The sequence below is a fragment of the Sus scrofa genome, chromosome 7 (assembly GCF_054392235.1).
Source record: "Sus scrofa isolate SSC_HxYL_T2T_F1_AM1 chromosome 7, Sscrofa_HxYL_maternal_Yorkshire_Landrace_v2.0, whole genome shotgun sequence".
NCBI classification, from domain to species: Eukaryota; Metazoa; Chordata; class Mammalia; order Artiodactyla; family Suidae; genus Sus; species Sus scrofa.
The window spans coordinates 85,662,853-85,675,854 of record NC_139389.1 but is presented as its reverse complement, the minus strand read 5'-3'; the positions used below and the strand labels follow the sequence as shown (position 1 = coordinate 85,675,854).

Sequence of the window (13,002 nt, the reverse complement as noted above, 5' to 3'; positions counted from 1 at the left end):
TTGCTGCAAATGGCATAATTTCGTTCTTTTTTATGGCTGAGTAGTATTCCACTGTGTATATATACCCCATCTTCCTAATCCGATCATCTGTAATGGACATTTGGGTTGCCTCCATGTCTTGGCTATTGTGAATAGTGCTGCAGTGAACATGCAGGTGCATGTGTCTTTTTTCAGGGTAGTTTTGTCTGGATATATGCCCAAGAGTGGGATTGTTGGATCATCGGGTAGTTCCATGCATAGATTTCTAAGGTACCTCCATACTGTTCTCCATAGTGGTTATACCAGCTGATGTTCCCACCCACAGTGCAGGAGGGTTTGCTTTTATCCACACCCCCTCCAGCACTTGTTATTTGGGGACTTATGAATGATGGCCATTCTGACTGGTGTGAGGTGGTAGCTCATGGTAGTTCTGATGGCGTTTCTCTAATAATCAGTGATGCTGAGCATTTTTTCCTGTGCTTGTTGGCCATCTGCACACCTCCCTTGGAAAAATGTCTACTCAGGCCTTTTTGTTTGGCTGAAATTTTGGTGATCACATCTTTGAAGTGAAAGAGTCAGCTCCCAGAGATCATTGGTTCTGCCTCTGGCCTCCAGAGGGCGATGCTGCCCAAAAGAGACATTTGTTGTTGCTGCAAATCATCCCTGTCTGCTGAGCCCCTCCTCCTGCAGCTGGCTGCTGGGTCCTCACTGATGTCTGGATAGGAACCTGTGAGAAGACTCTGAGGCCAAACAGGATACAAACTCATGAAGAGAAAGACTCTTTCTAAAAGTTCTTGTTAAAGCAAGGGTCCTGTCCAGGGCCCCCTTCCCATTCTTAAGGCTCTGAAGGCTCAGTGACAGGGCTGTGGTCTTACCTGCTCGGGAGCCTGCAGCATTCCCACGGCTCAGCCATGCTCCTGCTGCTCATCCCAGTGCTTGAGATGGCTTTTGGCCTGAGTAAGTAACACCCCATTCCCTTTCCCACTTTCCCAAAAGTGACCGTGTCCTAATTGGAATGTGAATAGAGACCTTTTCTTCATAGTCAAGCCCGCACCGCTTGTACTTATACAGCACTGATGTTTCAGGAGGAGTTGGAGCCCAGTCAGTGACCCAGGCTGACGGCCACATGGACACCGCTGTCCCTGAAGGAGACCCTGTGGAGCTGAGGTGCAAGTATTCCTCTTCTGTCCCACCCTATCTCTTCTGGTACGTGCAGTACCCCAACCAAGGACTCCAGCTTCTCCTGAAGTACACGTCTGGAAATAGCTTTGTTTCAGGCATCAGAGGCTTTGGGGCTGAATTTAGGAAGAATGAAACCTCCTTCCCCCTGAGGAAAACATCAGCCCATTTGAGTGACTCGGCCAAGTACTTCTGTGCTCTGAGTGACACAGTGACCGAGACTGCAGGGGGAGCTGAACACAAATCTCTGAGACTGTGGGACTTCTTGTGACTCGAGAGAGAGCTTTCAAAAGGGTACTTTTTTTCTTTGAAGGCAAATAGGGCGGGATGGGCTGGGCCCTGGGGAATGCTTGTCTCTGGAGTAGGTGCTTCAACATCAATGCTGTGCCACATTCAGATAGACGTTCTATGGGATGGAGGTCTTCTAATGAACTTCTCCAGAGGGCTGCTCCCACCCACTCCCCACCCCTCTCTCACATTCAAGAAAAGACTGCAGAAAGTCTCAGAGTCTGGAAGCCAAAGAGGTGTAGTGAAAAGGGACTTTTACTTTTTAAAAAAAATCGCTTCTAGCACTCACTCTGATAATGAGCAGAGCCTCGGGTACTGCACAATGTGTGGAAAACTGAAGTACTCGGTTAGAGTATTAATGGACAGGATGTAAATTCACAAATAGGTCAACTTGTACAGCATGTGTTCTCAATGAGTGTTGTGTAGATTCTCAACCAAAATTTGAAGCTTACCTTCCAGCACATACATAATGTGTCATTGTGTGATACAGGCTTATTTTAATCAGCTGTCAAAATACCCAGAGTTCCAATTTTGTATTACATAAAAGCAATGAGTAAATTGAATCTGGATCTTAATGGAGGATTGAAAATATAAACATACAAAAACCACCCACTTGTAACTGTTTTGGAAACAGTGCTGCAGTTATTTCCAATATAAGCTTCTTGCATATATAGTCCTCTGATAAATCTGGTTTGCTGGGGAGGGTAGGATGGAAAGACAGAGAGCGTGATACCAGACCCCTAACTTTTGGAGATTAACCCCTAGATGCCAGGGCTGTGTACAAGAAGAGGGACTAAGAGGAACTAGGCCCAGGGCCAGGTGCATTGGGGTTTCTTGACAGTCTAGGTACCGAAGGGGGTGCAGGTCCATCTCTATCGCACCACCACTGCTACTAGTATTAGCACCAGGACTACCAGCAACCAAAGGCAGCACTGTTGCAATACAGATGTGTTGTGGGTGTAAAATGGAGTGAAGAATCTTGAGCGCCTCTGGTCCCTGACCTGATGAAGAACATATGCTCGGGTTGTGAGCTGGAAACATGCTTGTTCAGTCAGATTTAAGGCCACTGTGTTTGGAGAGGATTGTTCTGAGTTGGAATGGATTTCTGTCAAAATTGGAAGTAGGGGAATGTGAGAGGAGGTGTCTAGCCTGATGTGGAGAAGAGCTACACAATCTCGTTTCTCCATGCATCACAGGAGCCTGTCCTAGACTTTTCCCGTGGAATGCTTGAGGACGGACTTCTCGGTGTGGGAGAGTGGCCATTGCAAAACTGCTTTTGTGTAGATGGTGTTATCATCTGATGGAAAACACATACATAGATACATCATCCTCTCCTCACACACACTGGCTTAGACCATACTCTTCTGGAATTTCTCATTTGCTGAAATGTCAGGTTTTTAATTTCATCAGTTCACTGATGAGGATCTGTATTCTGAATGTATCTTTAATCACTGGCTTGAAGCCACAAGATGGCAGTGTTTTTACAGGGACTCTGAGGAAAGCTCTCAAGTATTTCTGTGTGTGTGTGTGTGTGTGTGTGTGTGTGTGTGTGTGTGTGTGTGTGTGTATTTGTGTGAGAGATGATAGGAGGAGCTCAGTTATGTAGCAGGGGCGGTGAAAAGAGTCTGTTCTTCCATTTGTAGACCATGTTCTTTTCATAATTTCTAAGGCAGAAAAATCAGAAATATCTGAGCTTGACTCTATTTTTTTTGGGGGGGGGGGGCTTAAAAATTGAATCCTCAGTGAACCAAGAAATAACGAATGATGAAATCTTCAAGAGTTTTACTAGTGATCCTGTGGCTTCAGTTACCCTGTGAGTTTGGGGCATTTCTGTGGGAAATTAACAGGCAGCATGTGGAGTTACTGTGTTTTCTAGGCCCATGGATGGAAACATGAATGTTATTTCCCTTGAATAAGGGAGAGTAGAGGTGGGAAGGCCGGGAAAAGATAACTTAGATTCTGGAGAGTAAGCATGCACTACCCAACCAAAGTTCTTGGACTGACCATTTGTTGTCTGTTTGCACAGGGACGAAGAGCCAGCAGAAGGGAGTGGAGCAGAGTCCTGCATCTCTGCCTATTCCAGAGGGAGCCAATGCCTCTCTCAACTGCAACTATAGTGACAGTGCCTCCGATTATTTCATGTGGTACAGGCAGTAACCTGGGAAAGCCCCTGAGTTGCTACTGTACATGGCCTCTTATGAGCCCAAAGAGGATGGAAGATTTACCATGCAGGTCAATAAAACCAGCAAGCATGTCTCTCTGCTCATCAGAGACTCCCAGCCCAGCGACTCAGCCACCTACCTGTGTGCAGTGAGCACACAGTGCACCCACCACAGCTGCAGCCTGTACCAAAACCTGCTAAGGCCCCAGCGATGCCTGATAGAGAGCTTAGGCTGTAGAGCAGAGCAGCTCTGTTGGCTCTCTGGATGCACATGAGAATTAAGAGTAACCCTATGGAAGGTTTGGCTGATTAGGGAAGCACTTTCATACTTCTGAAAACAAGTGGCCCTGAAAGGTTATTAAGGACACAATACTGGTCTGAATGACTCTTTGAAATACTTTCCAGGAGTTCCCATCATGGCTCAGTTGTTGACAAATCCAACTAGGTACCATTAGGTTGTGGGAATGATCCCTGGCCTTGCTCAGTGGGTTAAGGATCGGTTTGCCATGAACTGTGGTGTAGGTCACAGATGCGGCTCAGATCCCACATTGCTGTGGCTGAGGTGGAGGCCAGCAGCTACAGTTCCTATTCAACCCCTAGCCTGGGAACCTCCATATGCCACAGGAGGAGCCCTCAAAGATTGAAGGAAAAAAAAGAGAGAGAGAAAACAAAGGAAATCCTATCCATTCTTCTCTTTGTTTTCTAGGCTTCTGCCCCAGCTGGATTCCATGCGGTTACTTTTATGACACTTTCTCATGTGACAAAAATATTTTAACAATGTGATAACTGAGACAGTCCCTCACCGTTCCTAGTCCACCTTGCTCTTTCCCCATGGACTTAGAGACTCAAGGTGTCTGATATTCATTGCTTGGGAAAGTGATGGACAAACAGAAACTCAAAAGAAAGGAGTCAGAAGCAACTAGTTTGGAAACGTTTGAAGTCATGCCTTATTGTAGTTACAGATCCCCCACCCCATCTCCAGCCTCAATTGTAACCCACTGGTCGATTCGATTAAGCTACATCTGAGGGGTGGATGGAAAGACCAGTGTCAGAGGGTGAGAATTGGTTGGAACAAAAAGCCTGGATTGTTGCAGGGATTCCAGATCTGAGAAGGTCTATGTTACCGTCTCTGGGTAAAGGCTGAGGAGAACTCAAAGTTCTTGGCTTGAATGTTGTAGAAAGTATGTGGATTCCTGGGTGCTTGAGTGTGGCTGGAGTCAGTAGGGAGCATTAGCAATGGCCATCCGATGTCCAATACCTGCAGCAGGGCCTGAGTGCACAGAGTGACTTCAGCGGTCCTGGGAAGGCTCTCTGAGGAAGTATCTGGAATAAAGAAATTGAGACCTCAAGAGGCTTTGGTGTGGCGACCAGAGACCTACATGGATCCATTATCAAGGACCACATGGTATCAAGGGTGTTTTAATTAAGAGTGTTGGTGAGGGGAGCTGGGAACTCCAAGAGCATGTGAATATGCCCCTCCCCAACTCACTGGCCCTGTGGAATGGTCCCATGACTGATGCTCAAGCCCAGGAAGAATGTTTGTGTCCTGATGGAAACACATCCTTATACCAGATGTGAAGTTGCATTACAGGGGACAAGTGAGAAGTTGTGCTCACTGCAAAGCTGAAGTTGGGGTCAGTAGACATGGTATTGTTTCTGTAGTCCAGAGTGGTAGAACTTGGAAATGAGGAATTCAGATTTCTGTTCAGTTCTGTTCACACAATCACTGACGAAAAGGATGCCATCCAGTCAGCATGTCCTTCAGAATCTCGGTTTGCAGATTCATGACTACGCACATCTTTCCACATCATGGAACACATATTTGAAAGGCCATGAGGAAGGGCAGGAAGTTGTGATGGAGTGCAGATGCTCGAATTCCAGTTCCACATTTCCTGTGTGCCTTCTGGAGTCAGGACTGCAGGAAAGAACCTGGTTTGTGGTGCCTGCTTGAATGACTTGTTGTGTTTTGTCTTGTATTATTGAGTACAATTGACATACAGTAGTGTAAGAGTTTTAGATATACAGGATGATTCAATTTACATACACCAGGAAGTGATTATCGCAAAGTTGATGAACATCTATCATCTCGTATAGATACAAAGAACTACATGAGATATTACTTTCAAAGTTAAAGAAATAGAACAAAAACTTGTGATTGGAACTGTTAGAATTGACTCTCCTATGTTTCATATGTAATATTCAGCAGTGTTAATTATATTTATTCTGTTGCATAGCACATACTTCATACTTTTTATTTTGCGTATCTTTCACGTTGCAAAAAAAGCCTTTTGGTGTTGTTTTTTGTTTTTTTGTCTTTTTGCCTTTTCTAGGGCCACTCCCATGGCATATGGAGGTTCCCAGGCTAGGGGTCTAATCGGAACTGTGTCCGCCAGCCTACACCAGAGCCACAGCAACGTGGGATCCGAGCCGTGTCTGCGACCTATGCCACACCTCAGCCGGATCCTTAACCCACTGAGCAAGGCCAGGAACCCGCAACCTCATTGTTCCTACTCGGATGCATTAACCACTGAGCCATGTTGGGAACTCCACAAAAGAGCCTTTTGATTTTATGCTCTACTACTACACATATTTCAGGTTGGTTTAGGATTAAATGAGGTAGTACATTGTCTTAGGCTGGGTTGCTTAAAAGCGAATCCGAGATTGGGGGTCTTGAGTCCTTAGGTTTTTTGGCCGCCTGCGGTACATGGAATTCCCGGGCCAGGCATCAGATCCAAGCTGCAGTTATGACCTATGCCTCAGTTGTAGCAACACCAGATCCTTAACCCACTGTGACACATCCATGATTTTTTTGAGAAAAGCAGGTTAAGGTGGAAGGGAAAAGGTTGAGAATGCATGTGGTCCAGCTGGACTCTTGATCCAGCCTGAACTTGTGGGCATCTCTAGAGCATGAAATGCACCACACATTTGATTTCCTCCACCTTGAACAAAGGGGGCCAGACAGCTGACCTTTTTCTACCCAGAATAAGGCAGACCCTGGGGAATGGGTATACCCTACTGGAGAATGAGGACCTTCACTGGCATCGATCCGTTTCCTGGGGCAGGGGGCAACTGTGAGCCAAGACGAGTCAATGGTGCAAGAGCTGGGGCTTGGGTACACTGGGCTGGGAAAGTGGATGTAGGCTGGGCACCAACAGTGTCTACTCCAAACATGGTACACCCTTGTCACATGGTCTGTATCCATCACATGATAGAGTTTATAATTTTTGGATTGAAAAATTTAATTTATCTCTCCATTTAAGGAGGTTTATCAAGCTGGTCTTACCAACATCAAAGAATTTACATAACCTAGGCTGAGCACTTGTTTGGAGGAAAAAAATCTAAATAAACATGAAGAATTATTATTCAAAGCCAAGACACAAAATGTTTTGAGAGTAGTGACGAAGGAACCAGTATATTATTCTCTTAGTTCCTTTGGTCATTCTCAAAATACTCCATTGCCATACGAGACCACAGAGCATGACATTCGGCCATCGCTTTGGGTCCAGACATAAATGACTCTGAGGATTCACAGAGGATGACTCTGGGCTTCCAGGTGTGGAAAGACAATTGGCAAGAGAAGCCATCTATACTTATAAATGACCAATGATTTTTGTTCTTGGTTTATAAATAAGAAGGAAGTGCTGGGTAGCGGAATGGATTCTTAGGGCATTGTGTCCATACTGTGTATAAGGTTTCTTCCTGAATGGGAGTTTTGGCCAGTGCTCTGGGGATGTGGACTTCCCATGTCAATTGGCCGGCTTCTCATTAGGATGAATCAGCAGGGAACTGGTTATTAAGTTGTTCATCCCCTTCTTCTGCACCTAATCCTAGTTGAAATTTGGTTTAACCCTGTCAACTACTAACAGGAAATACTCTAGCATTTCATTTGGGTGCTTCATTTCAATTTTAGTAAAGATTAAATGCTCATGTGCGGACTGGCTCACTATGCTTCTCTCACATAAGTACAGTAGCGCAACGGAGAGTACAGAGGGAAACTGGCATAGCTATTCTACATATTAACCTTGAGTTTGACCTGTGTTCTGGCCTCCCCTGCTCTCCATCACATCTTTTCTCTTTCTCAATCCAGAACCAGTACAGGTTCCAAAGGAGCAAGATTGCTTCACTTGAATCTCCATTGACATTTCTTCATAGTTCATTCTGGGCCGTGCTTTCCTTTCTCTGTCTCACTCATCGACAGGGTCGCATCTGCTTTCTGTCTTATGGGAATTGTTGATATCTTTTTATCATTTTCACCTTAGGGATGTAGGCTCATCTTGTTTATGTGTGCAAATTGTTTCTCATTGGGAAGTTTGGAGGGAAGGAAGGAGAGTACATATGCTTGCTCAGATACTTTGCATCAGAAGCACATGCCAGCAACATTGAAAATTTCAAACGGACTGTATGATTCAGTCTCATATGTGCAAGCATATCTAGCGACAGGCTTGAGCAGTAAATCAGAGGCTCAAGGAAGAACAGATTTTTAAGCTGGTACAAGTCAACAGAATACTCACAAAGAAGTAGGTTATTCTGATGTTGTGAAAAGGACCCCAACTGTCCAGATTTTCATCTCACCTGAGATTCCTTCATTATTTCATTTCAGGTTTCCATGGGTGTTTTTTTGTTTGTTTTTTGTTTGTTTGTTTGTTTGTTTGTTTGTTTGCTCTTTAGGACCTCACCTGTTGCCTATGGAATTTCCTGGGTTAGGGATCGAATCGGAGCTGTAGCTGCAGGCCTACACCACAGCCACAGCAATGCCAGATCTGAGCTGAGTATGGAATGGAGTATAGCTTTAGAGGTTGTAGCAAAGAACTTGTTTTTATCTGAGTGAGATGGAAAACCAGCAGAGGTTTGTAAGTACTGAAGCCACATGATCTACATTATGTTTTCAAAAGAACACTCTGCTGGGTGGAGACCAGACTTAAAAGGGTCATCATTGCCACCAACCAGGCAAGAGATGAGCATGGCTTGGATCAGGTGGGAGCTGCACAGGTAGTGAAAACCGGTCAATTCTAGGTATGCTTTGAAGAAAGTGCTGATTGTCTTTTCTAACATATCAAATGGGGGTATGAGAAAAATTGGGAAGATGAGGGAAACTTAAAGATGTTTGGCCAAGTGGAAGAAGAAACTGGTATTTGGGGTTTCCTTTTGCTTAAATGAGGAAGAATTCACAAGAGGCATGTGGGACCTAAGGAGAGCTCAGTGGAAATCAGGAGATCATCTTGAGATATACCAAGAAAGAGATGCTCGAATGGATATGTCAGAGAGATCATTTAATATACAAGTCCAGAAATCAAAGGAGTCATCTGGGTTTCAGATATAGGTTGTGGTAGTTAAATGGCTTTTTTTTTTCTTTTGTCTTTTTTTGGGGGGTGGCTGCACCTGTGGCATATAGCAATTCCCAGGCTAGGGGGTCGAATTGGAGCTGCAGCTGCTGGCCTACTGCACAGCCACAGCAATGCCAGATCTGAGCTGCATCTACAAACTACACTACAGATCATGGCAAGGCCAGATCCTTAATCCACTGAATGAGGCCAGGGATCAAACCTGTGTCCTCATGGATGCTAGTTGGGTTCGATACCGCTGAGCTGCAACAGGAAGCCCCTCCCCCAACTTCTTTCCATATCCCTGTCTCTCTGCAACTCTTTTATCTTCATCTAGGAAGTCTCACTCCTAACCTAAAATCTCTACTTAATCTCTTGATAGCATTCCTTTCTATCTTTTCTCGAAAAAGGTAAAGTGATCACGTTCGCATTAAATCTTTGTCTATTTATCCTCTGTTGTAAGAAATGTCTCCTAATTTCTCGATTCATATTGTATTGTTTGGTGTTCCACTTTGTATTTAAAACACAGGCACATATTTGTCTTTCCTAATATACTGCAGTGTCGTGAATAAAGACGATTCTTCATTAATTTTTAAATTTCTTAAGACCTAGCACCAGATTTAGCTTGTAGAAGACCTTCAATAAATTGCTGTGGACTTATTTTGAAATAGATTGGAAAAACCCTGACGATGCCACTTGATAAAATAAGATAGTAACCTCAATTAAATCATATTTGAAGAAGAAATCAGTTAGTTAAAAAATCCCCGTCCAACCTCTTAGTTCTTTTATTCCTGATAATCTGTAGATGCTCCTCAAATGAGAATGGAATAAGGCTCTGAGGTTCTGGTGACTGCTGATGAGCTAATTGACCTAACAGTTTTAGACCACTAGGAGGCACTCTAGGCTATTCTAAATAAGGATTTTTTTTTTTTTTTTTTTTTTTTTGAGTTCTGAAATAGTTGAATCTTAGTGAAAATTAGAATGAGGGCTCCTGGCATCGGAACCAGTCATATAGTATAAGAACAGGGGCATTTCCATTTACTCATCTGCAAAGGTCTGCCGCTTTGATGGGCGTAAAGAGGTTATTCCCCAGAAACACTGAACATCAGATTGGGCCATGGTAAAGCTACCTAGAAGCTCTTGGGGGAAACTCTGCCTTTCCTATCTACAGTTTTTATTTTCATGACTGAAAATTCTAAGATATGAGACTTTACTCTCACTTCAAAATTATTCCGTGATTTCTACCCTCTACTATACCTCTGTTTGTCTCAGAGCCATCCCCCCACCGCCCTGGAAAAACAGGAAATGAAAAGATGAAATGTGAGAAAAATAAGGAACATATGTAAATAAAGAGAAGAAAAGAGAGCTTGGAGAGAAAGACACAGGACACAGTTACTTGAATTGTGCTGGATGCTTCGTAGTTACAGAGCTGAATCAGCCTGGTGTATGTGCAAGGTGAATGGGAAAGGTGCTGGACAGGAGAAGAAGGTGGATGGAAATGTGGTCTGGAAGCCATTATATGCATGTCCTATTTATCTTTCCATCAACCAAAGTCTTTTGGCAGTCACTGTGTTTGTACAGGATGCCCGTATGTCTAACATTTACGGAATTCTCCAATTTCACTTAGTTTTATTTAGTCCTTCAAGAAAATTCAATAAGTAAACAATGCATTTAATGAGATAGTCTTTCTTTGTGATAGCTTCCTTGTAAATGAATTCTAGATCACTGTCAATTATGTGTCCTGATTTGGGGCTAAGGAAATGGGGTCACTGATCCTGATAATTTTTTCAGACAATATTTTCCCCAGATGAGGTCCTTATTTCTGTCTGAGGTATTCTTTCCCTTTCTTTATTCCATCCTGACATGTCTGTTTACTGGGACACCTGTGAGGGTGAGGAGTCTAGAGCACAGGTAATTCCGTACCTGTACCTGTGATCAGCAATGTAGCACACGGCTGGGCACTGGTCTCAGCAGCAATGCTAGCCTCTTGCGGAAAAACTAGAAGGAAATCTCGTTGCTCTCCCACCTCCCTGTACTCCTCTTCATTAAGGACAGGTGGGACCCAGCCTATCTGTTACATTCTTCTCAGCTCTTTGGGTGTTAGAGGAGAGACTTTTCCAGGAGAACTAGTTTCCTTCATAGAGGTCCACTGAGTGATCTCTGCATGCCAAACTCCCTGCAACTGACCCCAAATATACATAGGAGCCTCACTGGGATATCTCATTTTTGGTTCTCCTGGCACAGCCTGGCTGGATTCCACAGAAGCTCCTTGGCTAAGCACAGGGGATCAGGGACATTTTTAATCTACCATCTTTCTAGAACTGCCTTCTTCTTAGGTCAAATTATTGTCACTTTTTTAATGGCTTATTTTTTTTTTAAACCTGTAGAACTAAAATTCTAAAGTTCCACTCCTGGTCTGGGGAAGATCAGAATCAATGATGATAAATGGAAAATAACTAATATTTCAGTAACATACGTGTACAGAAGTTTAAATTTCTGTCAATATTTCCCCTTATTCTTTCTCGTGCTTAGAAAATTCACGCTAATCCTGAATTGATAAAAATATAGCTTTTTAAAATTTTATTTAAAATATTAGTGATCTCTATTTGGATGTTATTGCATGACAGATGCTAAAGTAGGCATCCAAATTTATTTGTTAATCTCTTGATGACTCTCCATCCATGAAGGCACATTTTATCGAATATACCATCTTTTGCCTCCTCGCTTTTTTTTTTCCTTCTTTTTAGGGCCATGCCTGTGGCATACCGAAGTTCCAAAGTTAGGAGTCGAATTGGAACTACAGCTGCTGGGCTATGCTGCAGCCACAGCCATGCAGGATCTGAGCTGTATCTGTGACCTATGCCACAGATCACAGCAACACTGGATCCTTAACCCACTGAACAAGGCCAGGGATTGAATCTACATCCTCACGTATATAGTAACAAAATTTCCATAAATAATTTGTATGTTTGGACTTCCTTTTTTTTTTTTTTTGGCCTCGCCCACAGCATATGGCCATGGCTGGTGTTTTCACCATACATGTCTCATATGGTAATATTTACCATACTTTTTTTTTTTTTACCATATCTGCAGCATGTGGAAGTTCCCAGGCGAGGGATTGAACCTGTGCCACAGCAGTGACCCAAGCCACTGCAGTGTCCATGCCAGATCCTTAACTCACTGCACCACAGGAGAACTCGCTGTGCCACAGAAGCCCTTCCTGGATTTTCTATTATGTTCCACTGATCTCTCTATCTGGACCCAGCAACATGCTTCTTCACTTAATATAGCATTACACTTTGTCTTACCAACTGTGGAGAAAATCCATCTCCATTCTGTTTCTGAACTGAAGGTTTCCTAAAGCCCAAGATTATCTGCAGTATCAGATTTGGCCTCTAGAAGATGATGCTGCACATCTTGAACTTGGTTTGAAACCAGAGAGCAACCAGCCCCTTGAGGAAGAGTTTTTACTCTGCATGTCTTGTAAACACACTCACTTATCTGGCAGGGTGTCCATGTGGCTGAACTGTTTCCAGGAAAAATCTGCAGAAAGGAGCCTCCTATTTCCTCACAGCTCAGACATGAAGCCCACCCTCATCTCAGTGCTGGTGATGATATTTACACTCTGTGAGTAAAGTCTCTTTTTATTCTTTCTTTGGTATTCTGATTTAGAATTAGTTTAACAAAAATATTCTCCTCTCGGAGTTCCCGTTGTGGTGCAGTGGTTAATGAATCTGACTAAGAACCATGAAGTTGTGGTTCAATTCCTGGCCTTGCTCAGTGGGTTAAGGATCCGGCGTTGCCGTGAGCTGTGGTGTAGGTCACAGATGTGGCTTGGATCCCGCATTGCTGTGGCTATGGTCTAGGCCGGTAGCTAAAGCTCCAGTTGGACCCCTAGCCTGGGAACCTCCACATGCTGCAGGAAGCGGCCCTAGAAAAGGCAAAAAGAAAAAAAGAAAAAAAAATTCTCCTCTCCCTACAAGCCAATCCCTGATCCAGGACTGGTATTTCAGGTGGAACAAGAGCCCAGACAGTGACTCAGCCCGAGGACCACATCTCTGTCTTTGAAAGGTC

At 43.8% G+C, this 13,002-nt stretch overlaps 1 protein-coding gene and 1 gene segment (V, D, J or C); both read left to right on the top strand.

Moving 5' to 3' along the window:
• LOC102160313 (T cell receptor delta constant) overlaps positions 1 to 13,002 on the top strand; it is a 660,440-nt gene that overhangs the window by 64,092 nt on the left and 583,346 nt on the right. The window lies entirely within an intron of this gene.
• LOC102157503 (T cell receptor alpha variable 8-4-like) lies at positions 802 to 1,429 on the top strand. The segment is given in 2 exon segments: positions 802 to 936; positions 1,065 to 1,429. Coding segments are annotated over 2 exon segments (411 nt in total).